Source organism: Anomaloglossus baeobatrachus, chromosome 8 (genome assembly GCF_048569485.1).
Source record: "Anomaloglossus baeobatrachus isolate aAnoBae1 chromosome 8, aAnoBae1.hap1, whole genome shotgun sequence".
Taxonomy (NCBI): Eukaryota; Metazoa; Chordata; class Amphibia; order Anura; family Aromobatidae; genus Anomaloglossus; species Anomaloglossus baeobatrachus.
Genome location: NC_134360.1, coordinates 165,058,484 through 165,079,675, shown reverse-complemented (window position 1 = coordinate 165,079,675; position 21,192 = coordinate 165,058,484). Strand labels below are relative to the sequence as shown.

The 21,192-nt window shown below is 40.5% G+C and overlaps 1 protein-coding gene across 1 annotated transcript in view; it reads left to right on the top strand.

Moving 5' to 3' along the window:
• Positions 1-21,192, top strand: part of COL11A1 (collagen type XI alpha 1 chain) — a 300,012-nt gene that overhangs the window by 175,881 nt on the left and 102,939 nt on the right. Inside the window, exons 15-24 of the mRNA XM_075322198.1 lie at positions 1,641-1,694; positions 1,855-1,908; positions 5,194-5,247; positions 5,755-5,808; positions 6,522-6,575; positions 11,666-11,710; positions 12,249-12,302; positions 14,067-14,111; positions 17,951-18,004; positions 19,932-19,976. Of these exons, the coding sequence (XP_075178313.1) occupies positions 1,641-1,694; positions 1,855-1,908; positions 5,194-5,247; positions 5,755-5,808; positions 6,522-6,575; positions 11,666-11,710; positions 12,249-12,302; positions 14,067-14,111; positions 17,951-18,004; positions 19,932-19,976 (513 nt within the window). The remainder of the gene's footprint in view (positions 1-1,640; positions 1,695-1,854; positions 1,909-5,193; positions 5,248-5,754; positions 5,809-6,521; positions 6,576-11,665; positions 11,711-12,248; positions 12,303-14,066; positions 14,112-17,950; positions 18,005-19,931; positions 19,977-21,192) is intronic.

Genomic DNA, 21,192 nt, shown 5'->3' with positions numbered 1-21,192 from the left:
CTGACTGAAATGGAAAACTGCTCCATTTTTGAAAGGAGTATGTCAATCCTTTCAGTATTTTGACAGCGTTTCTTCATCATTAACAGTGATGAAAAAGGGTAAAAACGCTGCAAAAACGCAATCGCTGCATTTTTGCTGCTTTTGTGTTGAATAAAACAAAAAATGCAGTAAAAAATGCCGCAAAAAGCAGGTTTTACTGCCAATAAAACAGGTTTTGGCTGCAGAACAAAAATGTAACATGTGAACTTATCCTAAGGGCGTGCACGCATGTTTTGGTTGCATAAATTTCTGCATCTATTGGCAGGAAAATCGCAGCACAAAACCACTCGTTTATAGCTTGTTTTTTGTATGTGTTTTTGATTGCTTACAGTGGTGAAAATGCTGCAAAAACACAGAAAGAATTGCAGATTATTTACTACACCAAATCTGCAAGGAAAAAAAACTCAGCGTGTGCACAGCGCTTCAGATTTCTCATTATCTTTGCTAGCATAAGAATTTGCTTGCAGGTTTGTGACAAAACTGCACTAAAAAAAAAAATATATGCATAAAAAAACACGATAAAAATGCACTGTGTGCACACAGCCTTATACCCTATAGACAGAAGCTATGGCAATTTTTGGTACCTTGCTATAATGGGCGGCATGGTGGCTCAGTGGTTAGCACTGCAGCCTTGCAGCGCTGGGGTCCCGGATTCGAATCCCACCAAGGACAACATCTGCAAGGAGTTTGTATGTTCTCCCTGTGTTTGCGTGGGTTTCCTCCGGGTTCTCCGGTTCTTATCACACTCCAAAGATAGGGAATTTAGATTTTGAGCCCCAATGGGGACAGTTTTTCTGTTGTATGTAAAGCGCTGCGGAATATGTTATCGCTATATAAAAATAAAGATGTATTTATTTTATTTATTAATTCCATCACATGCAATATAAAAGGAAATCCTGAAAACATGATCTGTTGGGGGCTTAAGAATTGAAGGTGAATAACACTGGCCTTGGATGCCTTTTCATACCCTTTTTTTGCCATTGTGCACCAGTCTGATCAAAGTTACCCAAAATGCCAGGTGTGGCTTTCACTGGGTGAATAGAGCCCAATGGAGTCACTTGTCTTGTACATCTGGAGCCATTCCCATCACACAAGCTTACTACCCATCACCAGCACATACAGTATATAATGTCAATAGGATGGATGCTGGTTCTGCTACTTTCGTATTGTGGTTATATAAAGGACTGAAGAGTGGCTCATGATTTGAAAACCATGGGCACTTCCTTCTAGAAACAGCGCCCCACCTGTCTATGGGTGGTGTCGGGTATTGTAGCTCAGGCTTGTCCAAGTGGATGTAGCTGGGTTACAATACCATACACAATCTATGGTAGGACAGGTGTGGTAGTGCCAGAAGATTTTGCAATGACAATGCCATGTTCTGCTATGTTCAAGTGTCATATGAGGTAATGGCCTCTTATGAAAGGTGGATGGGGTATGTACATGCAGGACACAACCACCACGCTATGATATTCCTAAAGCTTAGCACCCTGAGAAGCTTTATCTAGAACTACATGGGTGTTCAGGCAGTATATAGCTTCCCTGCACAGTGTGAATAGTGACATCTCTTATACTATAACTTCTCTTTTTATTTTCCCTCGTAGGGTTCACCTGGCTCTCCAGGAATAAAAGGTGAATCAGGAGATTCGGGCCCTCAGGTAAGTGATTTTCTAAAGACGTGAGTGTCATCTGCCTCCACATCTGTTGTTGTGATCCCTTTGTATATATCATCGCTTTGTACACTATGTAAGTTAGCATTCAAGCATTAGTGGTTTTCATAAACAGTGACATACAGTGCATTATTTCTCCATTTTGCAGGGTCCTCGAGGAATTCAAGGTGCTTCTGGGCCAATGGGTAAAGCTGGCAAACGAGTGAGTAATGAGTCCTATATTCCACGGTACTCCCGCCTCAACATATGTTATGTGGATAAATGGAAATGTAATTAGTCACAGTAAATAGCACATAGCAATGAAACTGTTCAGAGACAAACATACTGGTGAATGAGTATGGACAGATAATGCTGGGGTCTGGGAGAAAGTCGCACTGTAAAAGAAAAGTTGGCAATCTTTGCATAAATTTTAACACAAATTTGCACTTGCAATTTCTGGTGCATGGACAGCTTAAAGTGTAGCAAATTTAATTATACGTGTGTGTTATTCTATCAGGATGCAGCATTTTATTGTAATGTATGTTGGTTTATATAACTTATCGCCAAAATCTATTGACTTCATATTATTAACCATGATTAAATGGATAGATATTAGATAGATGGATAGAAAAGATAGATAGAAGAATTGGTAAATAGGCAGATAGATTAGATAGACGGACAGACAGACAGACAGACAGACAGACAGACAGACAGACAGACAGATAGATAGATAGATAGAGAGATAGATAGCAGATAGATGTATAGATAAAGAGATAGATAGTTAACAGATAGACTGACCGACAGACAAATAGAATCAAGGTCTCATAACGCCCATCTACAGGAATGGAGACCGATATGATCCAGCAAACTACAGAGGGATCTGTGTTAACAGTATTCTGGGAAGACTGTTTAATAGCATTATTAATAAAAGGATCATCACCTTCCTCACCCAGCGGGACACCCTCAGCAGAAGCCAAGCTGGGTTCATGCCAAAGCATCGCACCACGGACCACATTTACACCCTGCAAAGCCTCATCAAGACCCACGTCCACGACAAAAAACAGGGGAAAATATTTATATTTGCATGTTTTGTGGACTTCAAGAAGGCCTTTGACTCAGTGTGGCACCAAGGCCTGTTCCTTAAACTCCTGGAGAGTGGAATAGGTGGCAAAACCTATGACGTGATCAAGAGCTCATACTCTGAGAACCGATGCAGCGTGAAGGTTAATGGAAAGAGAACGGCCTTCTTCCGGCAGTGCCGCGGGGTAAGACAGGGCTGCTGCCTGAGCCCAACTCTATTCAATATCTACATAAATGGACTGGCCTCAGCCTTGGAATCCTCCCCCGCCCCAGGTCTCAGCTTGCATGAACAGGAGGTGAAGATCCTGCTGTATGCAGATGACCTCCCGCTGCTTTCCCCATCCGAGAAAGGCCTCAAAGATAGTCTGGCTGTGCTAGAAACATTCAGCACCACATGGGCTTTGCCCATCAACCAAAAGAAGACCAAAGTCATGGTGTTTCAGAAGAGGAAGTATAACGAAACCTCTACTCCCTCCCTCACACTAAATGGCACCATGCTGGAGAAGAGCAGCAGCTATACCTACCTCGGTCTGGAGCTAAGCCAAACTGGGAGCCTTAAGCAAGCAGCAGAGACCCTGAAAGGAAAAGCGTACAGAACCTTCTATGCCATCAGAAGACAACTGTACCACCTCAAACCACCTGTGAGAGTCTGGCTCAAGATATTCGACAGCGTCATCACCCCTATACTGCTGTATGGCAGCGAGGTATGGGGCCCAGTGACCTATCCAGACCAAACAAAGTGGGATTCCAGTCCAACTGAAGTCTTCCATCTGGAGTTCTGCAAATATCTCCTCCAAGTCCATCGCAGCACCTCAAACATAGCCTGTCGGGCAGAGCTGGGCCGATTCCCTTTATGGCTCAGTATACACAAGCGGGCACTATCACACCAGGCACACATACAGAACAGCAACCCCAGCTCCTACCATCATAAAACCCTGCTGAGCCGGAGCCCAGAGCAAGCCAGGAACCCCGGCAGCCAGAACAGCCAAAGTCAGCAACACACCCTGACAAAAGCCCAAATAAAAGAGATCTCAGAGAGCTGCAAGATGCAATACATAGAGGTCTGGAAGGGTGAATTAGAGAACTCCCAAAAACTCACCATCTACCGGTCACTGCGGAGGGACTACACTCTGGCCCCATATCTGCAAAGGTTACGCCACCCCAAAGACAGGCAGACACTTAGCCTGTACAGACTGAGTGCCCACAGCCTAGAGGTGGAAACAGGGCGGCACCGGCAGACATACAAGCCGCAGGAGAACAGACTCTGCCAGCACTGCCAGCAGGGGGCTCTGGAGGACGAGGCGCATTTCCTGCTGCACTGTGACAAATACTCAGCATTGAGGGCCTCCCACTTCCAGAAACTTACCGCTCATACCCTGGACTTTCCATCCATGGACGAGGAGAGGAAACTCCGCATCCTACTGGGGGAAGAGGAATCAATGGTGGAGATCGCCGCCCAATATGTCTCCACTTGTCATAAGATGAGGGGTACTAAAGACCTCCAAATGGGCCATCACTCCCTAAATTGTGGCCCCAACACCCCATCCCCACAACCCTAACCCACTCCCCTTTCACACTTCTTTTTTTGCTTTGGCAAAGCTAATAGTTTTTTGGTCCTGCCAATAAAGCCTATTTGATTTGATTTGATAGACAGATAGATAGATGGATAGATAGATAGATAGATAGATAGAAGGATACATAGATAATGGATAGACAGATAGATAGACAGATAGATAAAGAGATATAAAAAATGATGGATAGAGAGACAGATAGATAGATAGATAGATAGATAGATAGATAGATAGATAGATAGATAAAATATAGATAGATTGATAGAAGGATAGATAAGTAGAAGATAGATGGATAGATAGATACATACATAGATAGATAGATAGACAGATAGATAGATAGATGATACTTCTGATTGTAACTGAGCAGTACAGACAACCTCCCTTTTCATGCACCCCATAATACAATACAGCTGACACACTACATAGGATAAACACCTTTTTGTGACTTTAAAGAGGATGCTCTCTACTTTAATATCAGTGGCCTATTCTTATATATTCTATACTGTATAATGGCTTATGTAGAATAAGTCATCAATGTCTGATCAGCCGGGGTATGACACCCTGCACTCCCGCTGATCAGCCGTTCTCACTACTGGTGGTGGCAGCAGGCGGCCGGAAATGCTCGGGTCCGTCTTCCGTCTGCCAGGTATTGCACATTCTATTGATTTGAATAGGAGGCAGATGGGCCGTATCAGAAGACAGGGCAGCAAGGGATCATAGCATTTTCCAGCCGATCAGATATTGATGACCTATGGTAAGGATAGACCACTAATGTTAGAGTTGTCAACACCCCCTTAATAGTTAATACGTTTTCAGCTACAGTAGAAATAATAATAATATTTATGCATTAATTTCAGGGACGCTCAGGAACTGATGGAGCCCGTGGAATGCCTGGAGAACCCGGGTCCAAGGTATGATTAGCTGGGTGGCCAACTTGACTTTTTTTATTTTTGGACAGCTTATCAAAAAATCACAGGCAGACAATGTTATTTCCAGACACATTGTAAAATATAAAAAATATTATTATTAGAAGTGATCCATGCCTACAGCCCATAATTCTGATCAGAAGACATCAGTTGTATTCATTGTAAACTGTAAAATGATGATAATTACAGTCAAAATAATCTGTAAAAGTCTCTACAGCTTCAAAAACACGTTAACATTTTTTATGGACAGCACAAAAACATGTCCTACTTTTATAGGCTGTCCTGGAATTTCTAGATGCCTGGCAACCCTGATGATTAGATCTAGGTATACCTCACTTGTGATTGTCACATATAGATGGGCACCAGTCATGTGGAAGGATTCAGGATATATTTGGGGATAAGGCTACTTATTCATGGGTGTATATTTACTATTGGGTGTAGTTATGCTAATGAGCTGCCTAATTACCTTATTTCATTTTCATCATTTCACAGGGTGACCGAGGGTTTGACGGTCTTCCAGGTCTTCCCGGTGAGAAAGGGCATAGGGTGAGTCCCTCCTTGGCTTAAAAGGATAGCCTTTTCTTATTTTACATTCACATCCTTGATTTTGTATTTTCTTTTTGTTTCTCATGGTTATCCAGCAGAGGGCACTTTCTACTTCTTGTTCCTGTATTCTTACCATTGTTCTATCACACAATAGTACAATAGGTTCTTCAGTTCATCTTCTGTATGTAGTCATCATACAAGGAAATTTAGTATATTAGTATATACATAATATTTGTATTCAAGAAGTTAATACATATTAGTATATACAAAATATTTGTATACACAATGTTATTATATATTAGTATACACAAAATATTTGCATACCAGATGGCATTTGTTGTTCTAACCAGCACGTAGCCTTCATCTTGGATTCTAGCATAATTTCCCTTTTGAATTGATACTTAATATAATTTCTTATACACATGCAATCATTTACCGTTGAAATAGAAAAACATGTCTTTATATGTATAAAATATACACTTAATATGAGAAAAATTAGGTGGGCTGCCATGATTTATGGAGTATGAAGTATGGCTGGCGCGCGCCTCTATAGCTTGCTAGGTTGTTATGCCTCATCAGGTTATTCTTATGTGTACAATGTCTCAAATAGTTTTCTTTGCAGTTTTGGGCAAAAATGAAAACAGCAAAGGGACACTGGGATTAATGTTTTTTCAAAATTCTATTTACTGACATTTTTTTTTCTCCTTTTTAAGGGTGACAAAGGTCCACAGGGCCCACCTGGTCCTCCTGGTGAAGACGGAGATAGGGTAAGAAAACGGCTCCTGAGATGCTGACAAGCCGTTCATTTTTATGTAAACAGTAACACATATGTACTTTGAAATGACAAAATATATTATACTACTACAGTTTATTAAAAGACCTTTTTAAAGATGGCCAACATGTAGCTAAAGATTCTAAACATGTTACACACAAATACAAATCCATGTTTAATTAGAATATATATACTTCCATACATGCTCATTTAAAAGAGACGTTCAGTACACAAATAATACCATCATACATTGCCTGAATACTAAAGAGCCCAAATAATAAGACCCTATAATCTTCGCTCCATTCTATTTTTTTTTTTTGCTGCTTTTTTGTGAGTCCAGTTCACTAGAAAAGAGACAAGAGAAAATTGGAAAGAGACCACGGCCAATTGTCCAGTTTGCCACCTCCATTTTCCTAGAACACCAGCACAACAGTATGTCACACGCTGTTAGGCTCTAAACTCACTGAGTGTTATGGCGGCATCAGACACTGTTCAGACTACAGACTCTGACACTCCTCACTATGCTTTCTCTGGTGCTTCTGAGCTGCATAGGCAGGCTTGGGCGTCGACCAGCTGTGTGCTTATTAGTGATCGGACTAGCAGGAGTTAATTTTTGCTAGCCTGATGGTTACCTTTTGGATCATATTGTGGGAGACCTATCATAGGTACTCCCTGCCTTTTTAAGATGGAGGAATCTGTCTTCCCATGCCGACTATAGCTTTTGCTAACCCGGTCCGTGTGCTGTTGTGTTCCAGTTGCCTTATATCTCCATGAGTGTTAGCTGTGTGAAAGATTTTTGATTTCCCCGTCTGCCCTTATTTGTGAGTTCAACCATTCTTGTTTCGACCCTTCCTTGGAGTTAGGTATTAGTGCAGGGCTATTCAAGAGTAGGGCAAGGAAGGAAGCCCAGAGATTTTCACCATCAGAGGTATCTCTAAGATAAGGGACATCTAGGGCCAGATTAGGAGCCCCCATCCCCTGTTATCCCGTCACACCGCATTACACAGTATAGATATAGTCATTCGTTTTCGACATCTCAGTCTTCAGGTTTAGTACTAAGAAACTAACAGATGATTTCAGGCAGTTTCTTCCAGCCATATCTGTTGCGTTAGTGATAGCTGGAGCTTTCGGACACATTATAAAAGCATTCGTTACAGGATCTGAATAATTTAGCAACACTGATGGATGTTTGTTATTAGGGCAGATATGCAAATGATATGTCCTTGAAGTTGTCTATGGCTTGAACGCTTGATATATTTGACTCTCACTTTACACATAGGGTGTAAAAGTAGTGAGGTGTAATTGTAGGCTTATCCAGAAGCTTGCTACAACATGAGTTATTTGTTAAAGTTGTATTGATGTGCAATATGTCTTAATCCCCTTCTTGATCACATGAATAGTAATATAAAGTATTAATGGCATTTAGTTATATGCTAACATGAAGGATGTACCTTGATCAGCAGTTTCCCCAGAATTTAAGTATTTTCCATCTTTTGACGGGAAACAGAGATATTTATTATGAATTTTATCCCAAAGTAGATTAGAAAAGTTGCAACACGTTATTATTTATTATATAATTTTCAATGAAAAAAATATATAAATCTCTTTCTGGTTTAAAGAGAATCTGCCAGCAGCTATAAATATATAATATTTTACCTGGTGTAAATGCCATTGTCCTATAGAATCTGAGGTTCTTCTATTGCTCTCAGGTCTCTCCCCTTATAAGATATGGTCTTCTTCTTCATTATATTGAATTTAGTCTTTTTAGCCAAGAGGGCGTAGTCCTCAGCTCTTTTGTGTAAGATCATTCATTGTGACCATGCTCAGGTTACAAAAATGACAAGAGTTACATAAAGAGAAGAAGGGAACACATCTTAGGAATAAACGTATCGGAATATAAACAAAATCATACCAGATTTAGTGACAGGTTTTTTATAAAGGATACATCCCCATTCGTCATGCAGCCATCCTATCAAACTGCTGATCGTCACGATTCCCACTTCTAATTCCTACAACTGCTGATTTTGCAAGCAGAAGCCAAGACCAGTTAGACATTTTCCCTGTACTGGTGTCTGCATAGAATTTTAATCTTGGTGGCTATTCTGATGAACAGCTGATAGCCATCCATATACGGTTATAGAAGAACGACTCGAGTCTACAAGATCGGTCGGTCTCATAGATTGGTGCTCTGTTTTTGGATCAGACCTAATAAGTCATATACAGTGCCTACAAGTAGTATTCAACCCCCTGCAGATTTAGCAGGTTTACACATTCGGAATTAACTTGGCATTGTGACATTTGGACTGTAGATCAGCCTGGAAGTGTGAAATGCACTGCAGCAAAAAAGAATGTTATTTCTTTTTTTATTTTTTTTTTAAATTGTGAAAAGTTTATTCAGAGGGTCATTTATTATTCAACCCCTCAATCCACCAGAATTCTGTTTGGTTCCCCTAAAGTATTAAGAAGTATTTCAGGCACAAAGAACAATGAGCTTCACATGTTTGGATTATTTATCTCTTTTTCCAGCCTTTTCTGACTAATTAAGACCCTCCCCAAACTTGTGAACAGCACTCATACTTGGTCAACATGGGAAAGACAAAGGAGCATTCCAAGGCCATCAGAGACAAGATCGTGGAGGGTCACAAGGCTGGCAAGGGGTACCAAACCCTTTCCAAGGAGTTGCGCCTACCTGTCTCCACTGTTGGGAGCATCATCCGGAAGTGGAAGGCTTATGGAACTACTGTTAGCCTTCCACGGCCTGGACAGCCTTTGAAAGTTTCCACCCGTGCCGAGGCCAGGCTTGTCTGAAGAGTCAAGGCTAACCCAAGGACAACAAGGAAGGAGCTCCGGGAAGATCTCATGGCAGTGGGGACATTGGTTTCAGTCAATACCATAAGTAACATACTCCACCGCAATGGTCTCCGTTCCAGACGAGCCCGTAAGGTACCTTTACTTTCAAAGCGTCATGTCAAGGCTCGTCTACAGTTTGCTCATGATCACTTGGAGGACTCTGAGACAGACTGGTTCAAGGTTCTCTGGTCTGATGAGACCAAAATCGAGATCTTTGGTGCCAACCACACACGTGATGTTTGGAGACTGGATGGCACTGCATACGACCCCAAGAATACCATCCCTACAGTCAAGCATGGTGGTGGCAGCATCATGCTGTGGGGCTGTTTCTCAGCCAAGGGGCCTGGCCATCTGGTCCGCATCCATGGGAAGATGGATAGCACGGCCTACCTGGAGATTTTGGCCAAGAACCTCCGCTCCTCCATCAAGGATCTTAAGATGGTTGTCATTTCATCTTCCAACAAGACAATGACCCAAAGCACACAGCCAAGAAAACCAAGGCCTGGTTCAAGAGGGAAAAAATCAAGGTGTTGCAGTGGCCTAGTCAGTCTCCTGACCTTAACCCAATTGAAAACTTGTGGAAGGAGCTCAAGATTAAAGTCCACATGAGACACCCAAAGAACCTAGATAACTTGGAGAAGATCTGCATGGAGGAGTGGGCCAAGATAACTCCAGAGACCTGTGCCGGCCTGATCAGGTCTTATAAAAGACGATTATTAGCTGTAATTGCAAACAAGGGTTATTCCACAAAATATTAAACCTAGGGGTTGAATAATAATTGACCCACACTTTTATGTTAAAAATGTATTAAAATTTAACTGAGCAACATAACTTGTTGGTTTGTAAGATTTATGCATCTGTTAATAAATCCTGCTCTTGTTTGAAGTTTGAAGGCTCTAACTTATTTGCATCTTATCAAACCTGCTAAATCTGCAGGGGGTTGAATACTACTTGTAGGCACTGTAGGTAGCACTTGACCTGTGACAAACTCTTGTGGTTTTGGATAACTCACTGGGAAAAACAAACATCCTCCGGATGATATCTGATTATTGAGTATAGGAAGTGTCACACTTTGTCCATTAAAGCCAAAATCATTCTCTGTAATAAATGAATTAAGGAAATCTTCCAATGGAGTTGTCCTTGGGAGAATGTCTCCTTATTACTCCAGACAAGACATCACTGCCATAGATATAAGGAAATATGTAATAGCGGCAGCTGCAATCATATTATGGCTAGACATAGAAACACTTTACACACATAATAAGTAGAGCTAGGTGAGCACTAGAATGCTCGGGTCCTCGGTCCTTGAGTTGAGCAGGACAGATGCTCGGACGGGCTCAACTCAAGTATCAAGTATAATAGAAGTCAATAATTGTGCAGTTCAGCTCTCTGACCACATACAGCCAGCCATAAAGAGAGCATTTCTGGTGAAAGGGAGAGTGAGGTGTTTTTTGGGGTTTTTTTTGGACACACTACAAATCTTGTTTATACCCCTAGTGAGAACCATTCAGAGACTGTGAATGGCTCTCCCTGGAGTGCAGGAGACCGCAGATGCTCGTGCCCATGATTTCCCTGTTGAGAATGCTTGCGTCTCCGCAGCAAAGAATTGACATGCTGCGGGTCGGAAAGCCACACCGTAGATCAGTTTTTGTTGTGGGAAAAGCAAGCACAGTGGGCACGGAATTTCTATAAATCCCATCTACCGTGCTTGTACTGTATATCCTAGCATTTTGGACACAGCGAAAACACGAACCATCCAAAACGCTGTAAACCCTGATCGTGGGCATACAACCCTTAGTTGCATGTAAGCTGTATCTGGGAACTTGGAGGTAAGCCAAGGTACTGGTTTACCGTTTTTTTTTCTACAAATACATGCCATAATAGATACACATGTCACAATATTGTGTCTTCCTGACGGTGCCCCTGCTTATTGGGATAGGAAGAGGATTGGCAGAGATGATTTGCCCACATCATCATGGATATTACAGTACATCATTTACCGGCTCATATACATGGCAGGATACGTTCTCTTACTGTTTAGCGCTCTGGACACATCTGCATTCACTTCTCACTGTGCCTTTCTACAATTAGCCTTTTCTGTTCATCTTGGGAAAGGTTACACTACACTACATATATTTTACAATTTGACAAACACAAACACATTGTTAGCTTGTCCCGATTTACGTGCCGTGTGTTTAAATAACAGGAGAAACAGCTTTTTCTTTTGTGTAACAGGGAGAAGATGGAGAGGTTGGACCCAGAGGGCTGCCCGGTGAACCTGTGAGTGACACATTAATCTGTTGTATACAGAGCTCTCACTTTATATCTGTACAATTTCACAACGCAGCATAGCACACCGCATTGTCCCTGCCCGAGGAATCATTCACAGCTCCCAAGTAACCTTTACCCTGCCAGAGGGCTGCAATATCTCCTCCAACAGCCTCATGACATTGCTGAATTCCCATTCTTCTTTCTATTCAGCAACTAAAGAGGATTAATGCCTAGCAACATATATATTATAACAATATATACCATTTGTAACTGCAGAAATAATATCTATTATTGTCATCGCAGGTTACTGAAATGATCTTATACTATATTATCTCCTCCAGTGTAAGACCATTGTAACATACAGGGGATGTATTATATACTAGTATTGATCCATTCTTGTGAATGGTGAGGGTCCTAGTGATCTCAGTGTTCAATAAATTATCTCCCATATTGCGGATGAGTAATAGCTTGTTATCATGTTACCGCCCCTTTAAGATGATATTCAAAAGGCAAAACTAAGAACTGTAACTGAATTTTATTCTTTCAGGGTGAACGAGGATTGTTGGGACCCAGAGGTCCTCCTGGTCCGCCAGGCCAACATGTAAGTATATAATTGCCCCTTCTAATTAGTTGATGTGGTGCTGTTTAAACCTGATCAACCCTTAAACACACTCATAGGGCCTGATACATAAAACTATTTTTGCAAATGTTCTGGCATAAAACACCTCAAACCTTTTTATGCAACATGAAGTTGCACAAAAAAATGTCACCTTCTGGTGTAAGTCTTGGCAAGCTCTGCCAAAGTGGGTAGAACTGGGGCAGGATGGGTCAAAACAGAAATGTATGCCAGCCCCTGGAAGGAGTAATATCTTTGACAAAAGCACACATTGTAAGATATGCCTAATTCATTAAGAGGATCTTACTTGATCTGTACCTTCATAAAGGAGTTTTCCAGGACTTCAATATTGCTGACGTATACTTAGGATAGGTCTTCAATGTCTGATTGGTGGGGGTGCAACACTCGGCACCCCAACCGGTCAGCTGTTCCCAGTGACTGCACTTTCCGGGAACTACTTAGTTTTGGCCCTGCACAGCGCATCTCCATCAGCTGTATTGTGGCCACAGCTGGGTACTGCATATTAACCCCTTATTCTAATCAATAGGGGACGGATGTGCAGTACCCGGCCACTGCCATTATGCCATCAATGGAGCTGTGTTGTGCAGATTTGAAACTGAGTAATACCGGTGGCTGCTGGCACCAAGAACAGCTAATCAGAGGGGGTGCCGAGTGTCGCACCATCACTGATCAGACATTGATGAAATAATTGAAATAACATTTATGTATACCCACCAGTGGGACTGGTACAGTAATGTCAGCATCACTCTTCCCGGAAAGTGACATGACTTGTTGTGTCACACTCACTCAATGGTCAGCCACTCATCATCTTCATCGTTTCACTTTCATCAGTGCGGAAACTCGCCCTGATGGAATATTAATGAGCTCCAGATAAGGAGCTGCCGATGACTGGCTGCAGCCTGCCATGACACAAGTCATGTCACTGGAACAGCTACTGGAATGGCGTCACTGCGGGAGGCGAGTTTACATTGCTTTTATTTTAGTTTCCGGCCTGAATTGACCAAGCTGGGGTTGTTGATTGGACAACCCTTTGAAAGCTGATGGGTAAAACACCAGTGTTAATAAATCTAGACAATAAATGTGTGTTATCAAATAGCAACTCATGCAAGGAGAACAAGCCCCAAGTGAAAAGGATCTAATCACACCCATGTGGACTTAGTTTAATCTAAGTTATTAAATTTATATCTAATTGGTTAATTTCCCAAATATTGGGTGTGATTTTGGTGTTTATTCTAAGTTATTAGATGCCAAATACCATGATTGTTAATACCTCCGCAACGCAGAGGCGAAAAAAAAAAATAAAAAAAATTATTCCGCCCTACAGCCACTACATCAGCTCAAAATGAAAAATTTAGTGAAAAGTCCTCTTTAATTTCTTTTTAAAGTGTATATCACTAAGCATAACTTGTTGCCGGAGGTTCATCGTTAAGAATTTTTGGACAAAGTCCTTATTGTTACAGATAATTTACTTTAAGTGATGGAAAGTAGAAGTATTCTCATCATGGTTAAGGTCAAGAATAAGTACCACTTTTTCCATTGTACCATTTCTTATAACTAGCTAGGGGCTATTCTTCTATTTATGAGTCACCCAGTCATAAAAATGGTGGGAATCTTGGACCAAATGACCTTTTGAAAATAGATCTTATCTTAATACAGTAATTAGCTTTTACTATCATGTTTTGCTTCATTTTCATATGACATGACCTTTGATTTTTCACTTTTTTTTAGGGTGTTGCTGGTGTTGACGGTCCTCCAGGACCTAAAGGAAACATGGTATGTATGTCAATCATTTTTATTGTGTAATGTCTATCAAAATACTGAGATAGTTTAACTCATCAGTGTATAATGTCTCGTAGTATTTGGTTTACAGTAGGGCAGTAGATGTAAGGCACATTGGCTGTCTGTCTGCTGTCCTGGCACAGTAGATGAAGATTATACAGCGCGGGCTTATACTAAAAATCCCCATTGCTGCCACAAAGTGATGTGGAAAGAGGCTTTCTATTCTGTTTCCTCCAAATTGATGAAGAGCTGCGCAGAATAAAAGCTGATAGTATTTTCTCTTAATAATCCATGATTAAGAGTCAATGAGCTGTAAATTCATGAGCACACCTGCTTTATTTGGGATGTTGTTCGTGATAATCATGAAATGGCTTTAGCATGGCACACATCATGGATTAATCTCAAGACTTTACTAGTCAAGTTATTACAGTTTCTTCTTCGCATTAACTTCTTCACTGCTAGAAGGTTTGTAAAAATAGAGAAAGTGGAGAAAATTGTGTGGTCATACTATAAAAAGAAAAAAAAATAAAGAAATAAAGAAGAAAAATTATTTTTTCAGCTCACCATTCAGAAAGTCACCATTCCCATCAGGCAGTGAAAGCAGTGCATGGACGATGATCCTCGGACCAGTCTCCGGGTAGTTGACTGTGAAAAATAGATATATGTTTATATAGATCTATTTTTTGTGGTCATACTATAGCCTCTATTGTATTGTGGGACATTCATTTCTCAGTGCTGATTATAGACTGTAAAATGCATTGGCACTCCAATAAAAATGTATTAGTCGAGTGACTTCTGGAATAATAAAAGGGAACCTGACAGCTGATATAAGCTGCCCGATGTGGACCGCATATACACGCATATAGGCAGAGACCTGTCAGTCACAGTCAGTGGGCGGGGAGAAGATGCCAGGGAACCACCGGTCCGACTAGTCTACAGCGCAGCTTGGTCCCTAGTGGCTCCTACTAGTTGAGGTTTTTTTAGATAGATAGATAATGGATGGATAGATAGATAATGGATGGATAGATAGATAGATAGATAGTGGATGGATAGGTAGATAATGGATGGATAGATAGCTAGATAGATGGATAGAGGGATAGATGGATAATGGATGGATAGATAGATAGATAATGGATGGATAGATAGATAGATAATGGATGGATAGATAGATAGATAGATAATGGATGGATAGATAGATAGATAGTGGATGGATAGATAGATAGATGGATAGATAGATAATGGATGGATAGATAGATAATGGATGGATAGATAGATAATGGATGGATAGATAGATAGATAGATAGATAGACAGATAGATAACTGGATAGATAGAAGAAGGTGTAGCAGCACTAGTCAGTGGTAATAATTTGGGCACAAGCTGATTTATCCTCTGGGTTGTTGATCACCATCAACATAAATCCCAAAACAGGAAACACTTTAGTACAGGTGACAAATAGATGATGAGCAGATCAGGCTAAATTCGTACATATTCTCCTGGGAAATTTGATTTGCAGAGAAGTTATTTTCTATAAATTTAATATTTCTTATCATGCACTGGAGAATATTCAGACCCAGAGCTTAATAGAAATTAAATGTAAAAACAAATTAAAAAAAAATCCTATACTCACCTTACCTCTCATGTCTCCTGCTCCTCTGTTCCTCACTGTCCCTCGTCCCATCCTCGCCTTATCCTTTGATTGCCACTTCTCGCCCTGAAATCCCCAGACTTTCGATTCTAGTGAGGCCCAGGAAGGTTCTACGTAAACACATGGAAGTTCATGACGTCATGATGCAGGACTTTTTACACTTGCGTAGAACCCCCTGGGCCTCATTAGCGTCAGAAGTCCCTGCTCAGTGTGAGAGGTTCTGGGCATTTTGCGCTTGCGGTGGGTATTAGAAGATGTGATGAGGAGAGAAGAGCAGAATGGCTGGAGTGGTGAGTGGTAGGGTAAGGATAAGGATTCTAGTATTATTTTAACCTTTTGATGGCCTTTTACTGTTCATATACATGTTGACAATTGGTTGTCATTTTGCTGAATCTGAATTTTTTTAAAAAAATCAGATTTTGGTGATTGCAGATTTTTATAAAACTTGAGAAGAATTTATTTAATTTTTTTGTTCATCTATAATTAATAATGTATACTGGAATGCTGCCTGTTTTGGATTTAAGATAAATATAAATAGATGGCTGGACGGATGGATAGATAGACGGATAGATAGGTAGATAGCTGGATAGATAGATAGATAGATAGATAGATAGATAGATAGATAGATAGATCCAATACGGCTGCAGTCCAATATATGTGTGAACAGATATGGCATGCTACTTGCCTATTCACAGCAACCTTTCATCTGAAACCTTTTGAGCCTTTTTTCATACAGTTAATTGTTTGGATCACATATAAATAGTATTGTCAGTCACCCAGGTAATTTTGGTTAATTATGTATAAAAAGCACAAATTCCATATTTACATATAACAATTCAAAATAACAAAGTGACACGGCGCATGTAATCATAAATACCCGGGTTCAGTCCCAATTGTAACATGATTACATCTGAACAGTGCATTTACATGTCTTGCTTCATAATTGGAAAGGATTAAAGTGCAAGTGCAGAATAATGAGGCATAGTGGCTCACCAGGTTGCTAGGACATTATATATGCATATAGATGCAGAAAACGCCAGTCACATTATTTTCCCACATCAAGAGATTATACTGAGTGTCCAAAATTTATAATCAATAGCAAAGCACTGATAAGCGAATGGAGATTACTCAGCACATGGTGCCAATGTGCATACGTGCACTGCGGCACCTTCATGATACATGGGTGACTGACTAATAATTAAATATGAAACGCCAATGTATTGTTTGTACTCACTCAGGCTTTTATTACTTATTTTCTGCCATTATTTGTAGCCAAGCATATGTTATTCTTATTAATGTAACTGCACTTCATGCATTTACATGGGGATTTCCTGACTTTCCACCAACAGATAATGTTGGGAAGTGAAGGATCTGACCTGTTAAATTTTTATATAGATGTGTCCACACTCAGGAACTTACCACCAAAAAGAGAACTTAAAGGGAACTGGCCATGTAGAAATCGCTATTAACCTGCATATATGGGGTAAATCTGTAGATTTATTGCCCTGTGCCTACACTTAGATCCCCACTGCCGGGAGGAAATTAACCTTTTTCCTCATGACAGTATTTGGCTTTCAGTCATAGAGGTGGTGCTGGTTTGGGTACAATAATCGCTCTGTATATAGTGAGCGGCAGCTGTAATCACACCCCCTGCACTGACTGACAGACGATTTCACTGCTGAGGTTGTCAGTCAGTGTTGAGAGGTGGAAAAAAGTTAATTTCCTCCCGGCAGTGGGGCTCTAAGTTCCCTTTCACATGTAACAAACTCACTCTATATGACAAAACCCAACCAGCAAGTTAAAGGACTACACAACTGATGATATATACAATTGGGTAACAATTTTATGGATTTACACCAGCCAATCAGGACATGTTATCAGAAAGCCAGTTAAAGTTTGATAAGAATCTGGGAGGAACCAGAATGCTTGGAATAAACACCATAAAAGTACTAATTCCATCTGGATATTGCCCTAGTTGACTCATTGTGCCTATATCAGTGCCGTAGGGCAGTATTCCTGACCACCATATAGCTGCATGATATTTTTGAAGAATCTGATTAATTTTCACACTACAGCTATAGATTTGCTTTCAATAATTAATAACTATACATTTTATCATATAACATGGTAATAACCATAAATGAATGTGAAATGAACAATATTGTAATTTACTGTTGTGCATTTTAGGGGCCTCAAGGTGAACCTGGACCAGGCGGTCAACAAGGGATTCCAGGACCCCAAGTACGTGCTGTGTAACAATAGTATAATTGTCATAAACTACTAATTGGATTTTATCTACTGCATATAAAACTGTCTGTTCTCTTTCTAATATCCTCTCTCCATTGCTCTTTCATTAGAATCTATAAGATTCCTTAGTGTAATGTCATTTTCTAGGCTACTACTATTTTACCACATTGTATTTTTCCAGTTATTTCTATATAGTCTAGAGTACAAGATTGGTTTCGACAGAATTACTTATTTGGTCAAATTCATTATTTCAGCCATAAACATACTGTAATAACATTTTAGTCCTGAGGGATAACAATAATTGTAACCTGACAATATGCAGTACAATGACCAGCAGGGAAGCATGCAAAGTAACGAAGGATAAAGTATCGGGCTATGTTCATAGGTTGACATGGATTTCGATGTAGACTCTGCTCCGAATTCTGCATCTACTCCACCTACAACGCAAATCAATTATTTTCTGAACCACATTCATATTTTGAATATTTAGATGTATTCAGCATCTAATAACAATAGGGATAATTATTGTACGGACTCACATTCTGCAGCAAAATTTTGAGACCTCCATCAGTTTCACAAATCCACGTTTTGCGGTTTGTACTCATCTAACAGTCTTTGCCAAATTCTGGCATAAAACAGTTTGAGATGTTACAAAATGTTGGCGCAACTAATAGTTGTGCGAACATTTTGCTATTTGTGCAATCCTGGGCCAAGTCAGCCATCTTCTTGAAAAGTTAGTTGAGTCTAGGCCAGGTTCACACAATGTTTTTGCCACATGACAGTGGCACTGTCGAGGCTCTTATCTGAAGCCATGGAAGACAGGATTCAGGAGTATCGGCCGGAGTCACTTTCTGCTCTGTCTGACCAAATTTTAGGCACTGTTTGTTTTTTTTTAGGCACAAAACAACGTCTATGTTTTTGTGCCCAACCCAAATAGGTGAAGACTGGGGTGGAAATCGTTAGTCTTTATGAATCAGAGCCTAAGACTATGGATGAGACGTGAATTCTGTAGTCATGGGTTGACTTAATATTCAGGCAATTAAGCAAAAACAAGGGACCCAAACGCTTATACTCACCTCTGGTGCCAGTGCCATTGCAGTGGTGTTGGCACTTGCTCTCCTGGGGTCACATGACGTTGTTACATTACCTGAGCCCTGCACACAATCACCACCAGCTTGACTCTTCTTATCTTCGAATGTATCAAACATCTAAAGGAAGTGAGTGGCCAGCAACAGCACTTACATTTTCTTGATGTTTGATTTGTCCAAAGGCAGGGAGAGTGAGGTTTGGTGGTGATTGAACCCAGTGCTTGCGTTACATAACAATATCACGTGACCCCCTGAAGAGCAAGTGCCGACACTGCTGGAAGAGCACTGGAGGTGAATATAATTAGCGGAGGAAAACATGTGGATTGAGAAGGGATTGTCCAAATAGTGGACAGCCCCTTTAATAGAGAATTCAGCATTAGATAGAAGATACATTGGTGTTGATAGATTTACATTCCAAAAACCTGCATTTTTATATACGCGGTTTGGGGTGGCTGATTTTACTGAGCGATATCCTTTACAGAAAAATGGGCAATTTAGCTGGGGATTCAATGGTAAGACCTCAGGAATCTTTGGGTAAGATAAGCTATCATCTTCTTTTATAAACTGATGTTGTTGAAAATAGAGTTTATATTACTTAGTGAGATGATCCCAAGAGGTAGAAGCTGTCCGCCGCGGGCACATCAGCACCTTCTGTCTGTACAGGTTTGAGTAGGGAGACTGGAGAATAATGAGAGATTGTGCATCTGACTACTGGCCGCAGCGCGTGGGCTCAGGAATGCGGCACACTGTGGCAATGTCATGAAGCGCAGGTCTGTTCTCCGCACACAGCAATGAATGAGATCCTGAGATATAATGTTTTTCTTTTTACACAGGGTCTGCCTGGTCCACAAGGTCCGATTGGTCCCCCTGGTGACAAGGTAACTTTTTCCCTCCTTAATTATTGTTGTATAGACTGGCCTGCTTCATTTTTGTTTGAATAGAGACATTCAGACTAAGAAGAAATTGATATTTACTTGGAGTTGGGTGAAAGTTTGCAGAAAGTTCTACAGCAAAGTGTGATTTTTTGCTGCGTGAAATCATGAGTATCAAAGCAATACGAGTCATTCATTCCAGAAGCAGTATAGGTTGATTATATAATGTCATCTGGAGCATATATGGAAAATACCTTAGAAAGTAGACGCTCCTTTATGTGCTCATGTCTGCTAGGAAATCTGAGTAGACATAGCTTAGACATATTGTATAACCAGCGGGCATCTGGTGAGGAGGTATGTGACTTATCTCTTGTACTTTTATACATTTTTATAGTATGGAAAACATATAAAACTCCAAGTTTGTTTATTCCAGTCACATTTACCAAGAAGGGTGAAAGGTTAATCCACAATACTTCATTAAGAGCTATAAAAATATAATAAATACATATACTACACTTAGACTATGCTTATTTTTTAATTCCATTGTTACACTCCATCAACAAAGCAGTACATCAGATGTTTTGTCAGTGCTGAACTCCTTACATGCCAGACAACACTGACTCGGCCCATGGACCCTATAAATCATACAGGAGCTATCGCATTTCGGTCAAGGTGTCTGAGATTGATTGGTATTTTCATGAATGAAGCAGTACATCAGATGTATTGTCAGTGCTGGACTCCTTACATGCCAGACAACAGTAGTAGCCATTGGACCCTATAAATCATACTCGAGCTATCGTGTTTTAGTCAAGGTGTTTGAGATTTTGATTGGTATTTTCATGAATAAAGCTGTATATCAGATGTATTGTCTGTGCTGATTTCCTTACATGCCAGACAACAGTGTTGCCCATGAACCACATAAGCCATACAGGGCTATCGCGTTTCGGTCAAGGTGTCTAAGATTTTGATTGATATTTTCCTGAATGAAGCAGTACATCAGATTTATTGTCAGTGCTAATCTCCTTACATGCCAGACAACAGTAGCAACCATTGGACCCTATAAATTAAACTCGAGCTATCGCTTTAAGGTCAAGGTGTTTGAGATTTTGTTTGGTATTTTCATGAATAAAGCTGTATATCAGATGTATTGTCAGTGCTGATCTCCTTACATACCACACAACAGTGGTGCCCATGGACCACATAAGCCATACAGGGACTATCG